General features: G+C 40.8%; 5 protein-coding genes across 10 annotated transcripts in view; 3 read left to right on the forward strand and 2 right to left on the reverse strand.

Moving 5' to 3' along the window:
* Window positions 1-284: 284 nt before the first annotated feature.
* Window positions 285-9,702, reverse strand: uri1 (URI1 prefoldin like chaperone). The gene is made up of 11 exons (XM_080027471.1): window positions 9,327-9,702; window positions 8,207-8,241; window positions 5,293-5,371; window positions 4,947-5,082; window positions 3,753-3,844; window positions 3,599-3,662; window positions 3,263-3,449; window positions 2,565-2,823; window positions 2,317-2,456; window positions 1,609-1,849; window positions 285-1,023 (listed from the first exon to the last, which is right to left on the reverse strand). The coding sequence occupies exons 1-11, from the start codon at window positions 9,396-9,398 to the stop codon at window positions 835-837; spliced, it is 1,494 nt and encodes a 497-aa protein (XP_079883597.1). The 5' UTR covers window positions 9,399-9,702; the 3' UTR covers window positions 285-834.
* Window positions 9,703-11,909: 2,207 nt separating this feature from the next.
* Window positions 11,910-13,718, forward strand: LOC307250410 (protein C19orf12 homolog). Its single transcript, XM_080027483.1, has 3 exons — window positions 11,910-12,004; window positions 12,409-12,569; window positions 13,078-13,718. The coding sequence occupies exons 2-3, from the start codon at window positions 12,410-12,412 to the stop codon at window positions 13,341-13,343; spliced, it is 426 nt and encodes a 141-aa protein (XP_079883609.1). The 5' UTR covers window positions 11,910-12,004; window position 12,409; the 3' UTR covers window positions 13,344-13,718.
* Window positions 13,719-14,256: 538 nt separating this feature from the next.
* Window positions 14,257-15,920, reverse strand: LOC307250408 (cytochrome b-c1 complex subunit Rieske, mitochondrial-like). The gene is made up of 2 exons (XM_080027481.1): window positions 15,726-15,920; window positions 14,257-14,962 (listed from the first exon to the last, which is right to left on the reverse strand). Exons 1-2 carry the CDS (start codon window positions 15,835-15,837, stop codon window positions 14,352-14,354), a joined length of 723 nt encoding a protein of 240 aa, XP_079883607.1. The 5' UTR covers window positions 15,838-15,920; the 3' UTR covers window positions 14,257-14,351.
* A 295-nt stretch (window positions 15,921-16,215) lies between these two features.
* Window positions 16,216-20,722, forward strand: rxylt1 (ribitol xylosyltransferase 1). Its single transcript, XM_080027830.1, has 6 exons — window positions 16,216-16,402; window positions 16,572-16,754; window positions 17,454-17,556; window positions 17,915-18,229; window positions 18,369-18,539; window positions 19,729-20,722. The coding sequence occupies exons 1-6, from the start codon at window positions 16,255-16,257 to the stop codon at window positions 20,129-20,131; spliced, it is 1,323 nt and encodes a 440-aa protein (XP_079883956.1). The 5' UTR covers window positions 16,216-16,254; the 3' UTR covers window positions 20,132-20,722.
* A 904-nt stretch (window positions 20,723-21,626) lies between these two features.
* srgap1a (SLIT-ROBO Rho GTPase activating protein 1a) overlaps window positions 21,627-24,269 on the forward strand; it is an 81,233-nt gene continuing 78,590 nt past the window's right edge. For all 6 annotated transcript variants that reach the window (XM_080028023.1, XM_080028024.1, XM_080028025.1 and 3 more), the window contains exon 1: window positions 21,627-22,290. In XM_080028023.1, coding sequence (XP_079884149.1) covers window positions 22,227-22,290 — 64 coding nt within the window. In that variant the 5' untranslated portion in view covers window positions 21,627-22,226. The remainder of the gene's footprint in view (window positions 22,291-24,269) is intronic.

Genomic DNA, 24,269 nt, shown 5'->3' on the forward strand with positions numbered 1-24,269 from the left:
ACAAGAAAATCACATTGAATAATAATAATTCATTTTAGCTCAGCCAGTGTCCGGTGTTTAGCCGTTTTAAAGACCAAAACTATTTTACAAGGTAGCAGGAGCAGAAATGTGTTACTTTAACAAAACCTTTCTATGTAGTGTGACATTTAAAAAAAAAAAATTGTTCCAAAACAGTCTGATCTTCAGATTCACCTGTCTGTAGAAGAGAAATTAAACAGAAATCCATCCAGAACAAGATATTTCCATTCTCGGACGAAAGAAGAAGAAACGCTTGTAGTGAAAATCATTTATTTTCCTTTTAGTTTCCATCAATATTCTTTTTTTGTCTTTCCATAAAGCTTGTCACAAAGGGATACATACATTCATTAGGCAGGTCAGGAGAAGCTAAAATGAGTCCTGCAGGGCTCCTAATTGATAAGAGCTTGGAAAACATAATCAAAACAAGGCAACTTAAACTCAAAGCTCAAAGTCTTACCTACACAGGCGACAGCGTGGATCAACAGGGTAGCAGAAGATAGGTGAACATATAGCAGACGGCAACCGGTTTAAACAGGCCTCACAGAAAGACGTACAGGTGTGTCATTTGGGGAAACTAAGCAGTGTTTCGAGCCTATTAAAAAGCAATGATACACACACACAGACGGCTTATTTGTTAAGGTTGCTACTGTGCTTTTTCTGAACAGTTCTACTCACTGACAGAAACCCTGTAAGGTTAGAAGTGAAAGAAAGAAAGAAGGAGGACAAGATGGTTTCACGGTTTGTCCAGTTTAACAGTTAAAAAAAACAAATGTTTTAAAAACAAAATGAGAAATAAGGGTCTCTGGTCATTCAAAGTCACACCTGCTGCAACCTAGCAGCTTTAAACTTGGAAAGCCTTTTTGGGGCTGCCTGAGGAGGCGGGACCTCAGTCGCCACCTCCTCCTGTTTCCTCTCCAGTATGGTGGGCAGCGCTGGTGGAACAATGGTCAGGTAGGGGACAGCTGAAGGCATCGGTTCCTTTTCTACCACTGTACCTGAAAAGGCCTGGTGAGAAAAGAAACCGGTGTTAACTTGCTATTCTATGAGTTTTTTTTCTGCTGTGTTTTCTTCTCCATGTTGCTTCCTGTGGCCATTTAATGATTGATAGACCACATGCAGCTCTCATTTTAACTTGAAGACATTTCTGTGGGAGTTTTGGATCGGAGACTCAAGAGGTTTCATTTCCATAAAACCGTTTTGTAGTATGAGTATGCTTCAGATTCCTTCTCCCTCTGACTGAAATGAAAGACGACACGAACCAATCTGACAGATCTGTTCAGATAAAAAACTAAAAGACAAATGTGTTTTACTTTACTACATTAACTCTGTAATGACCTATGTTATTTCTGATCATATTTTATATTCACTGTTTCTGTTCTCTGATTTATTCTGTTTTTATAACCATTTTATTTCTGTGATCTTTTAGGATATTCTAATATTTCGTGTTCAGGTCTGCATGCCTGTCTTCTTACTGGAAATAGGTTCTGCTTTATTTTTTCATTGTTAGGCACTTTGTACCAGTGTAAACAGAGATGCTTTATAAATACATAAATAAGGATTATTAGTAGGTAAGAGTAAAGTGTCTCTTACCTCAAAGCGGCTGGCGGGGTGCATGGGGACGGCTGTGGGGCTGTCCTCCTCCGTGATGCCGTCGCTGGTGTCGCTGTGTGTGTTCTCGTCGTGGCTGAAGCCTCGTACCATGGCGCGGCGCTCCTCAAAGTCTGCGGCGCTGCTCTCACTGGTGTCACTGCACACGCTGTTCTCTCGGCTGCGCGACTTCAGGATGGACTTCCTGGGGATGAGCTCCCCGTTCTTCACGTCCACAAACAACCTGGCAGCAAAGACAACAGACCGCTCTCAGATCTTATAATTGTAGTGTTGTCATTTTTTTTTTTTTTTAATTATATTTTATTTATTTTCAGGAAAGTATAGTCATCTACTAACAACCTGCCGACATTGCCATTATTTAGGAGGGCTACAACAGTGTCAGCAGAATGTGCCAAGTGGTACATTTAATAATAAAAATGATTTTTTTTAAACTAAATTATACTTGAATTAGATTAAATTTATATTTATAAAAAAAAAAAAACTAAAAAGATGATTATTAACATAAATGAAAAATTATAAAAATAACAAATATAAAGGGGTTTTACAGGTTTGGAAGTGGGCTGTCATAACACAAACACAAGTTTATCCTAAATTCATCCGTCAAGTCACGGTTCTGTACCGTACAGTTACATTTAGTCTGTAAGAGATTCAGAATGTCTGTCATTTTCTGGTTTACTGCATTGCTTTTACCTGTAAAAGTCGGTCGGTGTTGTGATTTTGTGAAGTTCGTGATGAGAGTGTCCGTTTTTCTTTTTCCTCTTGGAGAGTTCCTTCTGCTCTTTCCTTTCACTGAACTTGAACATGGTGTTTTTGCCCGTGTTGATCCTCACCTGGAGCAAAAGACATAACGTGTAAAGAGTTAAACAAAAAGGGAGAGAAGACACACATTTTCAAACAACAAATCTGTAAAATGTTCAAATGTTATTCCTGACTCAGACCTTCTTGGGTTCGGTTGTGTGAGAGAAATAGATGGTGGGCAAACGGCTGCCTTCCTCGTCATCATCATCATCATCATCGTCGTCTTTTTCTTCCTTGTTTCTGTCGCCGCTGGGCGGAGCTTTGCTGTGAGGCCCGGAGGTCCAGCTTGGCTGCAGACTCAGTCCATTGACCGGAGGTGAAGAAGCATCTCCCTCCTTCTCCTCTTCTGAGGTGGTGGATGACGTGTCCTCACCGTTCATGTCCGCATTATCGGATAATCTGAAGAGAAAAAAAGTTTCCGAATGGCTGTGTTCGAATACCCATACTTTCTACTCCCATATTTAGTATGGTAGACATTTTTTTTTAGGATGTCCCAATTCTTGTGGTCAGATTTAGTATGCTTAAAAATACCCGTATGTCTACTGCATCCAGCTGAGACGTCACATGCACGAAGCCTCCGTGTGAAAACAACAGGAGATGCGACCGACGGATATATAAGCAAGAGGCAAGATCAAGGCGCAATGTTATGATGAAATAAATAAGTAAAAGTATGTCCCTATTGTAGCATACTGCTTGCAAACTAGATTTTTTTAATGGTCAGATGTAGTATTTAGAATAGAAAAAAAAGAAAGAGTATGCGATTTGGAACACAAGCTTTTTTTTTTTTTTTTTTCCCCAGAGGTCAGCTAGTGTGAAATGAAGAAAACACATGTCTTACATGTCCTGCTCATCTTGTAGCTCTTCCAGTTTCTCCAGTTCATCCAATCTGGCCCACAACTCCTCCTCATTCACGATGCCTTTTCTGCTCCCTCCATCTCCGCTCTCTCCTTCATTCTCCTCTTTTAGATCCAACACGGCATCATTCTTGGGCTTAGAATGTGGTTTGAGAGCTTTTCTTTGCTTCCCTGTTGAAGCAGACAAGATGGGAAATTCCCAAACTGTTTTAATTTTTGTTGCCTAGATGTCGATTTAGAACGTAACAGTTGTTTTACTTCTCATAAGTCAAGTTGTACAAGTAAAAATGAGGGCAGACGGAAGCCTGACGGGTATATACCTTTGGTGACAGCAGCGTCAATGTTTCCATCTTCCTCTCTGATGTCAACATAGTCTCCTTTACCCTAAGAAACAAGCATAGATACATCTGTCCCCATTCATCTCTTACGCAATACCTTATCTGAGAGATGACTTGTAGTGAAAGTAAAACATACAGCTGAGATGTTCTCCAAATCCTGAGCAAAGCCAACTCTGGCTTCAAAGCTTTTCATCGTCTTTGACAGATCGTCTAGCTCGCTCTTCACATCTGCAAAAAAAAAAAAAACAGACGCATTATCATCAAAATGTGTATACAGAGAGTTGGAGGCGGACTCAAAGAAGGAATCGGTGTGCAGAGGAAGGCTGAAGGATGATAGACATTTCAAATAAACGCTTCACACAACGATTGCAAACCAGCTGCTAAAGAGTTAAAATCCTAAACAAGTTGAGGAGGAGGAGGAGGAGGTGGGAAAAAGATTGAAAAACGATGACACAAACTGTTCATAATATCTTCTGCCCTGAATACTACTCCGGATCATTAAATCTTGACAACAATTAAGCCCTTTTACTAATAGCGGCAGAGGGCTCTTGTTTCCATGGAGATCGGGAGCCCCTCCAGTCAGCGCATCAACTGGAAGTGAGGAAAGGTCAAACACAGAAGGCCCGTCAACTCAGCCGCTGTCTGACACATTTCAGCTAGCTCTGTTTGTATTACAGCACTTAGCTCTGTAATAGCAGGGTGGGCAGGGTCAGGGGATGGGGGGTGGGGGGGTAAGAAGAGAGGGGGGGGGGCTGCAGACGGCTGTGGATGGGCTGTGGCAGCACATTTCTGCTTCACTAAACACCCTAATAATGTTCACATCAGAGATCGTTACTTGGGCCCATTTGACTCGATATGAGATTTTCAAACCTAGAATGAGCAGCGGGGCAAACACAGCCAAAGTATGGCCCCAAATAACCCTGGTTAAAACCTTTGTTCCATCATTTCACCAAAGAGTAATGCTGCATTCACTAGACTTGATGTAACAGCAGAAAAAGAAAAAAAAGGTAGGCTAAGTATTGCTGATTACAAGATTTACAAAAGAGGCGGTGACAACAGTGACCTCCAACATAGCTTTTTTAAGTTAAGAATCATGCATGCTCCATCAATTCAGAACAGTTATTTTTAAAGCAGCCTCACAGTTCACCCAACACATTTCCCTAAATTAGACTTAAAAAAAATGGTTCTGCTCAAAGTAAGTTTTGTCACTTCAATGGTTCAGACTTGATGCAGCACCGCCCTCTGGTGGTTGAAGAGCAGAGTTGAGTGATCACATCATTTAGAAAATAATAATTAAAAAACACAGAGAGACGACAGAGAACACGCTCACATTTCATCCTGTGGTCGACAACTTTCTGAGCCTGCTTGGCAGAGCACTTGGCGAACCAGTTGTCACCGAGCAGCGCCGTGACCTCGTTGGTGTGCACCAGCTTCCCCGGCATGAAGGCCAACGAGCCAAACGGCACCTGTTTGTAACACGGCCGGTGGAAAAAAAGACAGCAGAAACAACAAGAGAGAAACAATGAACTAAAGGCAGGTGGCAAAATGTGGAAATGTAAGTAGGAGAAAAGTAGAAATAAAACTGCCCGACAAGAGTAAAAATATATACGGTCAATGGTTAACGTACCCAACCAAAGCAGTCAGTGTACAAGGTATGTGTGAGGTTTAGCACTCACCATGATGTCATAGGAGAGTTGGTCGGGCAGAGTTTGAAGGCGTTCGTTCAGGGCTTCGTAGTCGCCTGAAAGCTTCTTCCTGCACAAGCATGGATTTATAATGATGTCAGGCCAACATATATTCATTTCAGTTCATTTTTGCTGCTCTCCTCTGATGTCATTGTTTACAATGTTGTTTCTTTGACTTATTTTTGGATGCTTAACTGAACAATGGGAGACAAACGACAGCTATATAGAGTAACGAGAGAGCGCCTGTATAGCCACAACAAGGCCTGAAAATGCCGCTTTGTTTATTCATTTGTATCTGTTTGCCACTTGACAATGTAAAACTTCAGAGAAAACCATGATAAAAAAGGACTGACAAAAAGCAGCGAAAACTCTACTTTGATGCCTTCTTCCATGCAGATAAAGAAACAGAGATATGTGCAATTACTATTAATAGTATTTCAACCAAATGGAAGTTACAACACCAGCTTGTGGCTTTTGTAAATGTAACACATCAAAGGAAGTAAAGTCCACAACTTTTGCACCATATTGTAGCCAGATTTTTTTTTTAAAGACCTTATCATTGTCTTTCTCACAGATAATTGATAATATTGTGAATGTGATCTGCTGGAGTAGTCTGGCATTTCTTAGAAACAATGTAATTGTAATACTTATGCTCTTGACTTTGCACTTGTACTTGATTTTGAATTTCTTATCTTATCTCCAAGGCAAATTCTTATCAAGAGGCAGCCTCAAAATTACCACCGTCAGAATGTCTGAAGTTTTTAACTTGTTTTAACCAGATCAAATCAAAGACTGTAGGTGCATTGTACAACATGTGCAGAGTTCAGACACAAAGGCCTAAATGCTGGACTTTTGGACCCACATCACAATAATCTGGTCGCACAACTCTCAAATTCAAAAGAGCACGAGAAACATTAACAGTGTTTTTCTTTTCTCTTTCCTCTTCTAGCCTAAACATGTAAAGGGCCTTGCACACCCACACCGGTGTCATTATTCTAAGTACCCCTTTGTTTAGAACGTGGGAATTGAGGGGGCACCCTTAGCTCAGTTGGTAGGGCGTCCCCCCCCCGGGCCGGGCCCAGCAGCAGACCCAGGTTCGATTCCTGCCCGCGGTCGTTCTCTGCATGTCACTCCCCTCTCTGCCCCATTTCACCTCTGTCTCTACACTATCAATAAAGCATGAAAAAATGCCAAAAAAAAAAAAATGCCAAAAAAAAAAAAAAAAAAGGAACGTGGGAATTGAGTGCAATGTACCAATAATAACCATAAAAGTGTTATTTGTACCACAATTGGTCCAACAGAATTACCAGGAGTGTCAGAGAGACGTCTGCATACACCCAGACAGTCTGGAGAAGAGCTCTAACAGGGGACTATAGGGGAAATCACCGGAGTGGGTGGAACAGGTGTAGGTAGGGCCTGTTGACTGCTTAAGAGTTGATTACAGGTACTCATAACTGTCAAGCTTAAAACATATTATTTTTCTTAACCCTGAGGAAGTGTTTTGTCTTTAAACTGACGGTTAAAGATTTTTTTCCTCATCATTTTACTTTAAAAAACGAACCATCAAATCTGCTGCTTTACTACTACTTCTACTACTGTTGTTGTTAACTGCATTTGTAATCAATACCAAGAATGCTGGAAGGCACCCAATGCTTTCAATCCATAAAAATGTTTTTACTGCAATGAAGGTACACTATAATAAAGCGCCTACACAGTCAAGCAAGTGTTTCCACTTGATCTTCCTGGCTAGATCTTCTCTGAACTCTGTTAGATTGACAGCTCCCTCAAACTCCTGCTAGCTTTGTTGCAACTGTGTGGGTGGAACAACCAACACTTTCACCACCATATAATAGCCCAATTTCATGAAAGAAATGTTTTCATGTCACAGTAGGAAAAGTACAGGTGTATATAATGAAAGTTATGGTGGCTAGATTCCATGTAGATGATTTCGTGTCAGGGTCCTGGTGCTGTGCACACTTGGGTCACTGCAACACTTCAATATAAAACATATATACACAGAATCAACTTTAATGTAAGTATCAAATGTGTATTTTTCTACTGTGACAGTGCTGAAGTGAAAGGTCTGTACATTGAGCTGAATTCCTCCCAACTCAGCTCTGCCACAACTTTAGCCTGAGCACAGGTCTAATGCAGTGAAGTAATACTTTATTTAAAACTGCCTTTAGCCAATTCGTTAGACAGTCGGACAGAATGAGTGGAAAATCACTAGGAGGATGTGCATAGCCTTCAATGTGGCCTGTGTGCTGAAAACGCTCCTCCTTGCTTCTGCAACTGAGCTTGGGAATCAGGGATGAATGGGCTTATTATGGCACAGTTGAAACAAAGACCTCTGATTGGTCAGGGAGTGTCTAATTGGTTGATTTTGACCGGATCCGGCACTCCAAACGCCAAGCATCAATATTGCACAGAATCATGCTTGATTTTCTGTGGAAGCCAAACAACTTGTGGTTAATATTCTAAAAGGAATTGGGAATTTTATAACATGGAGCTATACCAACTGTGTTTCTACTACGCACAGACTTCACTGGGAGGAATGAGATATGAAGATGACAGGAGCTCAATATCTCTGGGTGAAATATTTCATTTCATTTTCAGATTGGTTCTATTCATAGAAGTGAATCACTCAGACAAGCGAGGGCAGAGCCACTAAAATCTTGTCTGGGAAAATATTTTTCAGTATGTAAAAGAGTTATGCACAATAAAACTCACCTTAAACATTTACAAAGTAAATACAATTAAGAATATTGAGCTGTTGAATGACTTTTCTTCTCACAGAAACAAATGTTTTCTATATCTAACAAGGAAAAACGCATCATATTAAAACCAAAGCAATCGAAAAGAATGCTATCAATTGATTTAAAAGTGCATGGGATGTAATGCTTACCAGTGCTGAATCCGACTTTCACAGTCTTTCACCACCTGTTTTTAGGACAAATGATTTCAATGAATCACGATGGCATTCTATGCAGCTTACACAGCGTTGTGTCGGGGGATTTGTTATTGGTAACTTTGATGATTGCCACAGGCAAATTCACAAGACATAAATATTTTCTGATAAGTGGTCACATCTGACAGGTAAGGCAAATTCTACTTATGCAAAGACACAATTAGTTGATACTCTGTATGAGGTCAATAATGATCACACACACACAGGGGAACAGACACAATACCCAACCGGATCAAGGAAGCTGGAGAGACAAAGACAAACACAGCTGTCAACACTTCTTTAAAAAAAGGTTAGGACATCTATGTAAACAGCTATGCACTGAGGTATGGTGCCCCATAAGCGTTTGAGCCATATTATTTACTATCTATGGTTTGACCCAACTAAAGGTTTCAAGAGTTGCATGAAGCCCTCACACATACAAAAGTGGTTGTACTAGATGAAAGGGGAAGTCGGTTAAGTTTTAACTTGCTCATCGTAAATGTTAAACAGAACCAAAAGTGAAACTTTTCGACTCGTATTCTTGAAACCTTGTATCATTTGAGACTTCCTGGCTGAATAACGGAAGTTATTAACATATAATAGGCTACTGGGCAGACCTAGCTAAAAAAAAAACATTGTTAGTTTGCTGACAGACAATTCATAAACACGTTGTCCCAGAGTATGTTGAGGTCAACAAACAGGACCTGTCTGCGACTAAAATAAGCAGAATGAGCCTCTTAGTGCAAAGAAACGAAACTAAAAAAACACACCTCCAGGCAACATTCAAGAACTCGAACATGCGAGTGTGGTTGGTTGCAATGGAGGATAGGAAGCTTCTGGAAAAAACACTGGCAACACAGTGATTGCACTCACAACTTCCTGACATGCACGTGACACATATGTTAGTACAATTAGCGCATAAGCATACAACGTGTGTATTTCATGGAGAAGGCAGTTGATAGGGTCGCACTCCTGGTACACAAGACAGTGTGCTGGACCACCGCGTGGCCAGCAGTTGACCGTTGTTTGGTTAACGTGGGGCCAGCAGAGAGGTCTCGTGTCAGCTGCTTAAAATTACCTTCTGGTGTTCCGCGCGGAGCCTCGCAACTCCGCCGAGATGCTCTAAGTTCATTTTACCTTTTTCAGCCATTGTCAACCCACGTGCAACAACAGTGATGTGTATTTTTTTTTTGTCAGCCCCAAAACAAAGCTCAAGGGTTGTTGTGAGTCCTAAAGAAGTGTTTATGATTGCAGCAACAGCAGCGATTCCTGAGAGCCGTTCTGCTCGTATTCATCAATGGGGCAGTGCTGGTTATCCTCACTGGCGGAAGTGATACCATTTCACACTCGCATTTCAGGATTTCTGCATGATCTCCAAAAATATCCACGGTCGGTTTGAGTATTCCCAAAACAAGCGAATATTCCTCGTCACTCTCGCTGCGACCTGCGACACGGTCCTCGGTCCAGCGTCATGACAACGGGAATGACCACGGTACTTCCGGGTAGTTCGTATTAACAATTTCAAAATAAAATACCTAATAAGGTACACCGCTTTTCTGGATAATGAAATATGAAGGGAGGTAAACTTCCCTTGTAGTTGCATTTTTTAATTAGGATTGTAAATATAAAGCATATTACAAGTAAAACTAGCATTCAAAGTGTGAGCATGGACCATACACTCTATGTGACATGGACGGATTTATCAGATTGAGACTGCAGGGACATATAAACAGGCTCCTAGCATCACCCCATTCCTCCCACTTCCTAATACTGAACTATTACAAAGCCCCATGTTTGCAATTGATCGTTTTTTTCCCGTATTTGGTTTAAATCCAAAAAAACAGATTATTAGGCCTTTAGTTTACAAAATACCTTGACCCTTTGCTTTGTGGTAATTTATTTGAACAATAGCCTAATTCAAATTTTGATCTTGACACAGGGCCCCTTTTAAAGAAAGGACCTCAAGATCAGAAGCAGGATCAGAAGCAGGACCCAATAAACTCGTATTTCATATATTCATGTTTAGCCTATATAGGCACCACAACACAATGAAGTAGGCCTAAATTAGGCTACAAAATAACTGCCATATGCCTACATCATAGTCTTACATTGGGCTATGGGATTTTGGTGCCCACAGGTTTCTAGGACGGAGGCAGTTTTGCCAGATTGGCAATCCCACTTTGACTAAAAGGCTTCAAAAGTAGGCCTATTGCCTTCTCATCATACAGAAGGGCTGATGTTAAATCATTCCCATATGTTTAGTTTATAGGCTATATGATTATAGGCCAGTATTCTTAAATTGTTTAACATGCAGCATATTATTTTGAAGACAACCGTACATTGATCCCCAGTTTCCTGCCATATGAAAATAGCTTGGCGAAGCTATTTCTCCGTCTCCCGGTGTACTCTGGGTAATGTGGATTATTGCATAAATGTAAACAATCGCCATCATGTAAATATTTATAACCCTGCTGAACTGACAAACACACAGTAACACAATGACTAACACTATTATTTTCAGAGATGTATGCCGAAGAAAGGTAGCAGTTGGTTTACTTCCCATGTGACATAGTGGATCTGCCTGCAGCTGCACAAACACAGTTACAGTTCATATAACCATACTGTAAACGCACCGGGATACACAGAGTAACTCACATAGTTATCAGTAAACATAGAGGAGCATAGACAGGACAGATGTGATTTTTTCTCTCCAGAAAATTACTTTAATGCAGAAGTGGTTCCAGCCCCCTTCTTGTCAGACGTTCATTGGTTGTTTGTGTTGCTATAACTTGCTGTAGGAAATATGAGAATTACACGTTTAAATAGAAAAAATTGGAATACCAATAGGCCTGCCATTGATTTGAAAGGCAATACACACATTTAACATATTACATTTTTTATTTTAAACAAATTAAGAACAATGTAAGGGTTTTCATGACTCCCCTCGCACATGTGAGATAGATAGATAGATAGATAGATAGATAGATAGATAGATAGATAGATAGATAGATAGATAGATAGATAGATAGATAGATGATAGATGTTTCTTGACATTGCATCGTTAAACCCACAAATGTGTTTTTGCAGTGATCCACTCCCTAACAGGTAAATGTGTTGTGTTGTGGTTAACAAGGCAAATACTAGTTTCCTGAAGGCCCCTTCATTAATAAAGTGTTAATGAAGTAGCCTAATACATCCTTAATTATCAATCTCAGATAGGCCTATTATTAATGGATTAGGAGGGTCCTCATTAATTAATTCTAAATTGAACCCTGAACACAAATACTCGAAAGGTATAACCAGGTAAGATCCATCGCAGGAACACAATCCGCAAGAAACACACCTAAAACATAAAAATCCCCTTTTTATTTTTTAAATTAAGTAGATTGTATCAGCAAAACTATTAGTGGTATGTTCACTTCCCATCAAAACGGTAAAGGATGGTTTTTTATTCATTAATATTATTATTTTTAAATCTATGTCTATCTATATGTGATGAGGGTTTTCATTGACTTGGTCACACTGACTGTTCATCTGAATTCTTTCCCTAGCAAAAGGGATTTGCCCATGGATTTGCCGAATGTCCCTGAACGCAGCTTTTTTTTTTTTTGCTCCCATCATACATTGCGGCCATAGTCACCCAAGCTCAGAAGTCAGGGTAAACAGCTGACAGGGCACAGCTGACATTATAACAACACCGACAGTAAAGATAAACCCGGCAGTAGATATTGATGAGGATTTCAATATCACATCAAGGTACGTTGATGACGTTCACTGTGACTCTCATTGTTGTCTTTGTCTCACACATGGATGGATCATGTTTTGGAGAAATATGCTACACTGTATCGTTAGCCTGTGTCTTATGATGCTTTCTGATGCAATCAGGGTTTTCACAGTACACACACTTTATCTTGAAATAACTTTTGCATTACAACATGAGTCACTGCGTCACACTATTCAGTATCTGTGGGATCAGGCCAAGTTATCTGTCTTTTTAAGTGAAGAGTGTTATAGGCAGTTTAAGATGTAATTGTGTAAAAGTAGATTTTTTTGAGCTATTTACAATTTCATCAATTAATTTAATCTGGGAGTGTTGTCCTAATTTCGTATTCTATTCTTATTGTGAGATTAGCTGATATCATTGTAAATCTGATCCACAGTATGTATAATCGAGTTGATGATGTGATGAAGCTGTGCTGTGAGTTATCAGCCAACCAGCAAATCCAGACCACGGTGAAAGGCTCGGGGAAGGGAGCAGCAGCAGCCGGGGGACTGGCCTTCGCTGGAGGGTTAGTCGGGGGTCCTCTTGGTATTGCAGTCGGTGAGTTAAAGAATAAACTATGATGTGCCGTTGAGGCCATATATCAAGAATGCTTGCACACATACACCACATTTACTTGCACATACACAGAGGGCATGCTATACACACACACACATTTTCTGACACATACACATACATTTTTCTTCCAAAAAGTGGTGTGTATGCAAGGTAATAAGTAGTGTATGTACATGCTGAAGAGTCGCGTGTGTGAGAGCTTAAAAGTTGTGTATGTGTAGAATGTACAGACATCTTGCTATCTTAACACACATAAACACCTATGAAAGGGCCCATAGGAGACATTTTCCTTTGGTACTTGAAGTATATTTTTTGATACCAATATTTTTTTTTAAGGTAAAGATCTGAGTACTTCTTCCACTCGCTTACTTCTGGTATGCTCAGCCCATGTACAACATACTATTGACAGAAGTAAAATAATCTATATTGTGTCTGTGGGTTCGATAAATACCGCTGCTAAATTTCACAAGTTTAAATTCCTCTTCCCATGCAGGCGGAGCGGTCGGAGGCCTCCTGGGCTGCTGGATGACGAGTGGACAGTTCAAACCACTGCCTCAGATCATAATGGAGCTGAGCCCTCAGCAGCAGCAGAAGCTCTACGCTGATGTCATGGCCATCCTGGGAGACGTTCAGTGGACAGATTTGGCCCAGCTGACTGCTCTAGTCATGGGCAACTCAACCCTGAAGCAGCAGCTCACGGGCGCTCTTCTTGGGTACATCACCAAGGAGTTCCAGGCCCAGGTGCACTATGTGGATTAGAGTCTGTGGTGACTGGACTCACTGGGGCCCACATGCTCAGGAGAATGGAGTCAAGAGAGAACTGTTTTCTATGAAACTGGAGAGACCCTTTTCTAAAATGTGAAATCATATAGTGCGCACAGACACCCCAACAGTGGTTACAGGTTGCACTGGTTAATAAGAGGGTGGCACATTCCTCTGAATTAAAAACCCCTGTATAACAGGAATTATTTATTATGGGAAGTGCACTTAGTAGTGGAATAATGTATTTATGCATTAAATTAAATCATGGCTGGCTTACAAGTTACTGTGAATTGAGGACTGGCTGAGCGGTTCAGCTACAGTTAAATATGTTTATATTGACATAAAATGGATGATTCAGCGAAAGAACGCCAACTGTACAGTTTGAAGTATTTGGATTTGGTGTATCAAGACTAGTACATCTCCACCATCCATGAGGTACATTGCACTTCAATCACCGAGTCATTTTATTGCTTTAAATGATTAAATCAATAAAACAAAAAATATCTATACCAGTTTGCATTGAACACTTTATTCCTCAGGATTAAACCTATGATTGAGTTGGCTATAAAACAATAATGATGTCTTTCCAAAAAAGATAGTTTCATTCACCTGTTGTGGTTGTGGATTTGTTCTGCATTTTATGTTCTGCCTTTCATGATGTTCTACTGTTTAGCATTTCCTGCCCTCACATTTTGTCTGACTTTCATTGCATTTTGCTTCCTTTTGCACTCTGTAACTTTAAAGCTTTTTGTGTTACATGTTATTTACAAAATAATCAATGTAAAAACAATGTGGAATGAGAGAGAACTATTGCGATAAAGTAGTTTATTAATCCCACTTGGGTATTGCAGTGAATCAAACATCAAGCGTAATCATGCAGCACACCTGTGAAAAAATACAATAGCTGTCATAGAGTTGGAAATATCTATTTATTCGTTAATAAACACATTCTTCGCCACCTTAAATTACATATTACAGAGAGGAACTGGGACAGAGCTCCAGTATTTATCCCACCACGACCAAATCCTCCTCAGGGAATTCATAGAAGGGAACCTCCAGGTTAAGAGGAGCGGGACCCTTTCTTATTCTTCCTGAAGCATCATAGTGGGAACCATGGCATGGACAGTAGTAGCCGCCGTAGTCTCCAGCGTTGGCAATGGGCACACAACCCAGATGGGTGCACACACCAAGGACGATCACCCACTTGGGGTTTATCACTCTGTCCTTGTCGTGTTGGGGGTCACGCAGCTCCGCCATATTCACAGCCTCCTCTGCGGAGATTTCCTTCTCTGTGCGGTGACGGACAAACAGGGGCTTTCCCCTCCACTTGAAGGTCATGTTTTTGCCTTCGGGGATGTCACCGAGCTTGATCTCAATCTTGGATAAGGCCAGGACATCGGCCGACGCACTCATGGACGAGACAAACTGGCTGACCACTGTCTTGGCGGCATAGACACCAATCACAGTGGTCGTTCCAGTGACGAGGTAAGAGAACACCCTCCTTCCCTCACTGCTGTCCTGGGAGGACTTGTTGGGGTCGACGACATCGGGGCGACGGTAGTCATTGAAGTCAGGAATCTTGATATCTGTGTGGGCAAGGCGGATTCCTCCAGGAGCTGGAAATGACATACAAAGCAGGTTAAAAAATGACAAGAGCAGCAGATGGGAAGATGGATTGTAACTACACAGTACTTTAAAACCAGCACCAAATTCTCTTTGCTAAGCATTCAGTATTTCTAACTTTCAGTAACTTTCTCGATCAACAGACTTATAATTTTTAGTTTAGGCCCAGTGTAAAAAGTTGACATCCTTTATGTTATGGTTTGTCCAACCAATAATCCAAAAAACCCGAACATAATCTAAGATGAAATCGTGGAAAACAATTAAATACATTTTAAACGGCTGGTGAAAAAACCCTGAACTGGCTAACCAAAATACCTCTTTATTATGTCATAGACCTACACAAAACTCTTTGACCTCAGTAGGCATCAGCTGTATTATGCCACCTCAAAGTTCAAACCATTAACCCTGGTTAAAAACCGTACTCTCTAATAGTTGTTTCCTACACAAGGTTAGACATTAATATAGATGAAATGATAATAAAAGTGCTGGACAATTAGTGTTAGGGTATTTCAGTTTACAAAACTAGTCGGCCAACCTTTCTCAGGTCAGGTTTATCTAACAATAACAACTCGGCTAGTTCCTGCTAGCCTTAGCGAGTTTATAATAGTAGCATACCTTTGTTGACAAAATAAACAACATATATACTTTGTCCAATAACTTGTCCATTAGTATATCAGTATGATAACTTTTATCATTATGACGCAGCTCAATAGCATTACCAGCTCCGGTAAACGCTACGTCCGCCCTCGACCTTACCAGCGGCAGAAAGCAGCTCCTGCGATCCGGGGAACACCAGGCTTTTAACGGCGTGTTTTGTTGCATTCAAGCAAGGGGAAAGAGCCCTGGAATGACCGGCTATCGACATCATTTTGAGCGAAAATAAGAGACAAACACCCCGCAGCTGGGGACACGACCTTGCGTGTACGCTTGTTATATCTGCTTTGCCCGAAACCAGCGGCGCCAGTACAACGTTACGTATCACGTTAGATCTGACCAGAGCGTGCCTGTCGTTTTTCATCGTCAAGATATTGCATTATAATAAAGTTTACATCTATTATTTATTACTAAAAATACCCTTTACATATTCCGTATTGACATATGGTGCTGGTTTTATCCTTAATTATATAAACCATACATATATTTAAAGTAACGGCTTATTTTGTACAGGCATTTCTCTAAGTCAGCTATATCCATGGATCCTCGTGATGTAAACAAGGGTCCTTTCACTAAATATGGAGACGAGCTACACAATGGTAACCTGAGAAAAAAAAGGAAAAGAAAAAAAATGAAAATACCTAAAAGAAAACTATTCCTTCTGATTATTTTCGCATATGTGGCATTTTCTCTCTACGCTGCATACAATGTCTTCTTCAGCACCAAAGTAATCTCCCGCCAGCACAGGGTGGTGAAGAAAGAGACGCGAGCACCTTCGGGTAATGGCACTGAACACACCCCTATCGATCTAGCCCATGATCTAGCCTCTGTGGCAGATACGCCGAATACTATTGTCATAAATTGTCAGTTAAAAACTTTTTTTTTGTATTGGTACATTCAAAAACGCATGCGCATACGCTGAATGGACGTTGTGTGTTGTGTTTGCAGGTGGTAGAGACGGCGGTGCTGCTCCGTTTTTAGCAGGGGATTGGAATCCGTGGGAAGATGAACAGGTGGAGTACAACTCTGATGTGATCAAAAAGAGGGATGCCTTCAAACAACACCTGGATCGAATCGACAAGAACAAACCCAAAAGTTACAGGGTTCAAATCTGGGGAAAAGCTGCCATTGGTGAGATAGTGTGCTATTAACGACGCTATCAGCTGCCAACTTCAGCGTCATGTGCTATTACGGGATGTCATTAATCAACACAGACCGCTATTCTGGCGTGAAATTACAATAGTCTACTGACTTCACACAGTGACAGTGTCAATCTGCTTTTGTTCATTTAATGCAGAACCGTTTTAAATAACGTCGTCTCAAAAGGGGATCGTATTATTAATCAGATAAGTTGTGATTGATGATTTTATTTTGGCTTCTGGTTGTTTCAGCTTTAGGCAAAACACATTGTAGTTTAGCATTATCCCAAGCTGTTCGAGTTCAAGTTAGTGCCATTTATTTATATACGATTATTCAGTAAAACAGAATATTATCCTTCACTGAAGCTGAGATTTAACACATTAGAAACTGGGCAATACAAAAACACAACATGATAAATGGACGGAGTGTTGTGTATAGAAATGACTAATTTAATGTATTGTAGCCTATCACAGATTACATTGATGTTGTTATTACATAGCCGTTTGTGTAATGGGGAAATTTGTAATTTACTTGTGCTTTGATATAGGTGGTGTCCACATGCATAGATGTGGATACAACAATTGATTGATGCTCTGCTGCAGAAGCCACACACAACATAATGGCACTGCACATCATGTTGACATTTTAACTGCGGTACCAATTGCATTTAACCCTTTTTTTTCTCCTCAGGGCTTTACCTTTGGGAACATATTTTAGAGGGACCCCTCAATCCTACTGACAAGGTAGCACAATGGAGAGAGGGAGAGCTGCAGACAGGAAAGATTGTTTTCAGGTAACAGAGATGAGACACCTAAAAATGGTTTTAATTCATTCATACATTTTTACTATAAATGAGCATATATTATAGACATGTACATGCTTTTTTTAAATCTCCATTGTCTTTTTTTCTATACACAGAAAATGTAGTTTCATTTATGTTCATTTCAACACATTTTTGTTTTTTGTTTTCCTCAAAAACTGATAAAAAGTTATAAAAGCAAAAAAAAAAAAAAACAGTAGAGCCCAAGCATACGTTTTTTTTGGCACAAAAGAGGGAAAATACACCATGTCACGTAATAATCATATACTAAGACAGAACCATCATATTAACTGTCTCTGCCTGCCTCTTCTCTCGCCTCTCCAATCTTCAGTTTCTACACAGGTCCCGCTGTGGTCCAGGGTCATGTCCCTCTGGAAATGAACAGCCTGGTTCTGGTTCTGAATGGCCGCGAGCAGCAGAAGGTCTCTTACTCCACACGGTGGCTGGAGCATGTCCACGCCCTGGTGCAGTCCCGCACCGTCTCACATGTGGCTGTAGTCCTGCTGGGCGATGAGCACTGCAACAACGACTGGATCGGCCCGTACCTAAAGAGAAACGGTGGCTTTGTGGAGCTGCTGTTTGTGGTGTACGACAGCCCCTGGGTCAACGACAAGGATGTCTTCCAGTGGCCTCTTGGTGTCGCCACGTATGTAATCTTATTCCAAGCTATAGTGTGTGTTTTTGTGCATCAATTTGTGCTCAATATCATAACGTACAATGATGTAAGGTTGTCTTTTTAAATTAACAATATTGTATAACATGTTTTTGTAACCTTCTCTTTGCAGATACAGACAGTTTCCTATGATCAGGCCCAATGCCCAGTTGATCACCGCCAACAGGCCACACCTCTGCAATTTCCTCGGAACTGTTTACAAAAATTCCTCCAGAGAAACTCTCATGCAGGTGCTGAAACAAACTGGCCTGGATCAGGAATGCATCACCACTGCCAGGGAGAAGTAAGTTGTGGAGTCAGTGACGACTCATTAACCTTAGGAGAAATGACCAGGGTTAAAGTTAGGGTTAACGTTAGAAGATAACCCACTTGATTTGCGGTGTCAGACTGCCACATAAGCTTCAGCTAAGCTTTAGAATGCAATTTTGGACTGAACAAGGAATGCAGATTCTGAACCCGATCAATTGTGTTAGGAACGGACCTCTTCTTTGTCAGTATGGAATGTAGGAATTATAACATTGACCAATAACCCTTTCAATATACACATGGACATGTGAATTATTGTTTAAAGGCCTACTTCACCGGTTTGAATATGAAGGTGTATTGAATTCTGAGATCCTATGTAGTATAAATGTGCGAAAAAAATTGAAATCGGTTCATCCTAGCCTGAGAAAAGACAGGGTGTTTTTTAACCCTATATTTCTCTTTCTCGTGACATCACAGAAAGAGAAATGTAGGGTTAAAAAAAAAAGGAATTTGTAAATATTACTGTGATGTCACAGTAAAAGACATCACAGTAATATTTACAAAGTAAGTTTTTTTTTTTTAACCCTATATTTCTCTTTCTGTGATGTCACGAGAAAGAGAAATATAGGGTTAAAAAAACACTCTTTCTGCCTTTTGTCAGGCTAGGATGAACCGATTTAAAAAAATGTTCGCACATTTATACTACATAGGATCTCAGAATTCAATACACCTTCATATTCAAACCGGTGAAGTAGGCCTTTAAGGACAGAGTTGGAAAATAGTGAACCTCTCTATTATAAACATTAGTTGAAAAATTGTACTTGATCAGTTAGCAATCATTATTATTACATTCACTGAATACTATCTTAAGCTGTTTACTTCCTTTACCCACACATTTGGCTGCTGGTCACACGGAAGGCTTTAAATTCCCTCTAATGTGTTAACTGTTTACTACATAATGCAGCTTAAGAAAGTCTGCTGTTTAGATAGCTATATCACAATTAATATGCTGTTTTAATTTTTCTTGTGTAATAATAACATAACCTGGGTATGTTGTTGCCATGTGGAATGGGAATTTTAAATGTCTGTTTCGGTTTTCTTCTTTAGAGTTAAATAAAAAATGCAGTTGAGGGGAGATATTTAAAACATGAATCGTCTCATCGTCATGTTTGTTACAGTAGCTTCCACTGTTTTCTGAAGTGTCCCTTTCTCCCTGCTTGCCACAGGTGGCTCCCTCAGGAGACTGCAGACAGCCTGAGACACTATCAGACGGCGCTGGCCCAGAGTGAGCTCACCCTCTGCCCGGTGGGCATCAACACAGAGTGCTACCGCGTCTACGAGGCCTGCTCCTACGGCTCTGTGCCCGTGGTGGAAGACGTTCAGACGCCCGGGACCTGCGCTGCCGGGCACAGCTCGCCGCTACGTCTGCTCAAAGCCGCCGGAGCGCCTTTCATCTTCATCAGTGACTGGAAAGAACTGCCCGCCATCTTGGAGAGGGAGAGAGGGATGAGCCAGGAGCAGAGGGTGGACAGGAGGAGGAGGCTGCTGGAGTGGTACGCCGGCTTCCGTCAGCAGATGAAGGAGAGGTTCACCGAGGTCATCGAGGAGAATTTCTTCAAAAGCGGCTGACTCGCGGTGCTCAATTAGCAAACCTTTAAAAAGATAAAACAGGGGTAGACGTTCGATGTTGATTTAATTTATTTTGTGGATTGTGGAGAAATGTGACATACTACTGGTGTGGTGAACCTGACTTATGTTCAGTGTAATATTCCTGTGCAGGTTGTTATTTTACCATTTAGGTATATAGTAAAGTGTTAACGCTGCCATTACTAGAAAGTCCAGGGCCCTGAGACATTTCTCTATATTTATCATGTTAATGTTTACAATGGTGGAATGTCCAGGCGTTTTTAGAAATAACAAACGATAAACTGCCTTTGCATTTGAAAGTCCTTATATTGTTTTCAGATGTGTTTTATATCTCAGTTTTTGCACTTATACTTGTGATTTTTAGGAAACACTAAACGTTAGGCATGGAATGAGACAGTATTGTTATTTGTTTGAAAATGGTACATAGAGCTACCTTTTTTTTGTGATTGTGAGAAGCTTGAAAAAAAATTATATTGTTGGTTGTGGCATGTCTTTTGATCAAAACATATGGAAGAAATGTCATCTTTGCTATATTTATTTCAGTGTTGTGCTGCATGTATTTTATTTGATTATTTTTTTGAAAGTGCAATAAATTAAATTGAAAGAAATCAGTGGCTGCGCTATCATGTTACCCTGCAGATGGCACTGTGCACCAGCTCATTTCCATTGAATAGAATGATTTGGTTGAAATGGCAAAAGCTTTTTGAATGTGGGATAAAAAAAAACTACAAGGTCAACCCAGATCAAATTATATAATGCAGCAAAAGTATGGTGGTATCTTAGAAGTTTGTTTGAGGGTTTCAAACAAAGACATAGTCTATATTTAAATTCATAACTTCTTGAAAATAAATAAGGACAATATTTTACCTGTAGAGACCATTGATAGTAAATAATAGGTAGAGACACCCCTTTTTTAAAGCTAAAGTCTACATAGGTGTCGCAAATAAATATGAGATCCCTGAGCGTAATTTGATTTTGACTTGGAATTGTATGGGCCCTCTGCAGCTGTGGGCCCCTTTATATTCATTATCTACCACGTTTTGCAGCACATCACATGATTTCTGTATAATTGATGATAAACCTATCAATGGGATTATTCTTTTTATTTGGCCAAAATATAGTATGCTTAATGCAGAACAAATATTTTTTATGAATGCATGTTTATTACGCATTTAGATGAAATGCCACATTTAGATATGAGTTTTTTTAAATTATTATTATGAATGGTTTTCATTGCAGATCACTGAAGTCACACTGGATGTTGTATCCTGTTCCAGCAGCTGATATATGGACATATGAACTAAAGAGAGAGGCCTTTATATTTGGGAGCAGGAGTGTCAGTACACTGGTGTCCACTAGCTGCATAGTGTGTGTGCGCAGATCCCTCCCCTCTCTCCCTGCCTGGCTCCAGCCCATGCTGTGTGCGGCAGTCGGCCTTCCCTGTCTGCCTCTGAGCCTGCTGGGAGTTGGAGGGAGAAACCGTCGAGGGAGAGCCGAGTGAGGGGGGAAGTGTGTATGTGTGCGTGCGTGAGAGGGCGAGAGTGTGTGTGAGTGTGTGGGTCCCAGTCTGGAAACTACTACACAAGAAGCACACAAGCGCGAGACTTGGGCCGACTTTAAAGCCCTCTGGACGGGGTTGGTGGTACTACTTTTCAAAGGGCTGTGAAAAGCCGCCACGGAGGGAGACCCCGAAAGTTACGTGATTGTTTCATCGTCTATGGTGCTGTTGCGGCGCGCCGACTGCTCCGGTACTTGAGTGGACTCATTGGTCGGAGCAGGATTGCGCATTGACTCTACTTTTCGTCCACTTATCCGAAGGAAAGAGGGACAATACAGAACCAGACGTTGATCGCCTTTTCCCTCAAAGTCGGAGCTCGACGAGCTTGTTGAAGAGTCAAATCCATAGTGTCATTTTTTTTTCTTGTCTCGCGCTGCTGCTTTTTCTCCCTCGCGTTCATTTTTTTCCTCGACCGTTGTTGGGATGCGTCGGCTGATGTAGGATCCCGCTTGTTGACAAACAGTTTTTTTTTGTCTTACAATAAGTTTACAACACGCTTGGGACACAAGAAGACAGAAAATGTCCACGCAGAGGTTCAAAAAGGATAAAGAAATCATCGCGGACTACGAGAGCCAAGTCAAAGGTGAGGGAGAGTGAATGCTTGGCCGGGGAATTGTTCTTGTTTTAGCCAAGGGGAGACTCAATAATTGGGAGCAAGCTAACGTTAGGTCGCCTCTATAGCTGTATGCACGCGAGCCCTAGCCAGCGACGTCGTGTGCTTAGTTCAAAAAGTTGGTAAATTATCACCTCCCGTTGGTGTTTACAGCAGGGCAAATGCACAGGCCCAGTACAACTTGCCCGCTATAATGCAGGTAACAATAGGGTGAATTTAATTAGCAAAATAAAAAAAATTGATAGTTGAGCTCAAGAGGGTCTTTTGTTTTGTAGTTTTGCACGTGAAAGCCAATGAAAGTGCTCAGCCAATCACAACTGGCCCCAAGAAGGGACCACTATCAATATCCTATTATCTAGATTCTAGCCTATCTATACAGTAATCTCTTGTTTTCATATCTAACAAGGTGCTTTTTTATCTGCCGAGACACATTTGACTATTTCTTATTTGTGTGGCACATTTTATTATGTTGAGTGTTTAACAACCTGTTGTTACTACTATACTATGGGGGGTTGACTTGGCTTTTGATGTGACTTTGTAGTTACGACATTGTTCCCACAGTATTACAGCATGATGATACAACTAAAGACAGGAAGAGCACAAATTGCAATTGCTGTTTACTATTCTGTTTACTACAATGTAACCCCTGATTTAGGTAGGGTATTTACAGGTGTGCACGACACCATGATGATGTCACCTTAATATATCCCCACTGCCACCAGTGCATAGCAGAGGTAGTTAATTCCCAGCACAGGAAAGAGGCAGTTGCTGTTCCAGGGTAACCATGGGGATTCGAACCCCAGCCAGCCAACCAGCTCTGTTCTTCAGCGCTGTTAGCATTCTGAAATACCACCTATTCACGTCCCCGTATCCAACCTTAAACCGGGAGAAACGGGGGTCTGGGGGAGGGGGTGGAGTATAGAGAGGGGAGCCAGTGCTGCTGCTTGAGGAATTACAGGATTGCATCTGGCCGAGCACAAGCTCTCATTTGCAAGGAATGCTCAGCAACCTTTCTTCTCCGTGCAAGAATGACTAAGGGCTTTTAGCCTGTAATAGAGCATGATGCATGGTCATAAGGGATGCTGAACAAGAGATGACGAAGCATCCCATTTGTCACGCAGAACCCCACAGGGTAACGGCAACAACAACAACCTGATGCTGCTGAGTATAGCTGTCCGCGAGACAGGACCACCCAAGCCTCAGTAAATCAATGTTAAGGTGTATTGTTTTGTCGAAGATGCAGACTTCAGTTCTGAGGGGAATGCACCAAGGCTTGTCATGGATTGTGAATACTCCTGTGAGAATATATTTATTTCCCCTCACCGGAACTGTTTGCCACGTTGTTTGCATTAAATACTGTTCTTGTTACCTTTGCATTGCAAATAGCCTGTGCTGTGAATTCAATTTGAGAGTGGTTTTATTTCTTTTAATTAACCATGGAGAGTATTATGACCAATTTCTCTAGGGCAGTGCTAACAAAATTGATGATATGAATTATGAATTATGATATTTGTTTTCATGATCTTTATCCTTTTCAATTTCAAATAAATGAAAATGTTTTAGTTTAAACAACCTTCGCAGCTGTATATATCTTTGTGTAGCTAGTTGCCTTGAATTGCTAGGTTTGAATTTGAATTAAAGTTTTGAATAACAATGTATTGACTACTCTGTCAGCTGAATTATCAATATAATGCCATCAGATCGTACAAAGCATCTTGTAGTTCAGCTCTTTTTACATTTTCAGTGAACTCTGTGGAATATCCCAAACACAATAACCATTGTATCACAATGCATCATGATATATTGTGACCCATGTGATGCGTATTGTATCCTTGACAATAATACCCAGTCCAAATTTTCACACCCTGCATTTTCAACCATACTGCAGCACCTCTACAGAAGTTATATGTGTATGCCTGTTGCTAAGCACAACAATGAGAGCCCTTAGT

Source organism: Ammodytes marinus (genome assembly GCF_949987685.1).
Source record: "Ammodytes marinus genome assembly, chromosome: 5".
In the NCBI taxonomy this organism is placed as follows: domain Eukaryota; kingdom Metazoa; phylum Chordata; class Actinopteri; order Uranoscopiformes; family Ammodytidae; genus Ammodytes; species Ammodytes marinus.

Excerpts from the sequence above, each read along its gene's own strand:
- uri1 (XM_080027471.1), bottom strand. The coding sequence starts at position 9,398 with ATGGCTGAAAAAGGTAAAATGAACTTAGAGCATCTCGGCGGAGTTGCG. Across the intron at positions 2,457-2,564 it reads ACACAACCGAACCCAAGAAG|GTGAGGATCAACACGGGCAA; the intron begins GTCTGAGTCAGG and ends CTTTTGCTCCAG. Across the intron at positions 1,850-2,316 it reads ACACCGACCGACTTTTACAG|GTTGTTTGTGGACGTGAAGA; the intron begins GTAAAAGCAATG and ends CTTTGCTGCCAG.
- LOC307250410 (XM_080027483.1), top strand. The coding sequence starts at position 12,410 with ATGTATAATCGAGTTGATGATGTGATGAAGCTGTGCTGTGAGTTATCA. Across the intron at positions 12,570-13,077 it reads TCCTCTTGGTATTGCAGTCG|GCGGAGCGGTCGGAGGCCTC; the intron begins GTGAGTTAAAGA and ends CTTCCCATGCAG.
- rxylt1 (XM_080027830.1), top strand. The coding sequence starts at position 16,255 with ATGAAAATACCTAAAAGAAAACTATTCCTTCTGATTATTTTCGCATAT. Across the intron at positions 16,755-17,453 it reads CTGGGGAAAAGCTGCCATTG|GGCTTTACCTTTGGGAACAT; the intron begins GTGAGATAGTGT and ends TTTTCTCCTCAG. Across the intron at positions 18,540-19,728 it reads ATCACCACTGCCAGGGAGAA|GTGGCTCCCTCAGGAGACTG; the intron begins GTAAGTTGTGGA and ends TGCTTGCCACAG.
- LOC307250408 (XM_080027481.1), bottom strand. The coding sequence starts at position 15,837 with ATGATGTCGATAGCCGGTCATTCCAGGGCTCTTTCCCCTTGCTTGAAT. Across the intron at positions 14,963-15,725 it reads GGAGCTGCTTTCTGCCGCTG|CTCCTGGAGGAATCCGCCTT; the intron begins GTAAGGTCGAGG and ends TGTCATTTCCAG.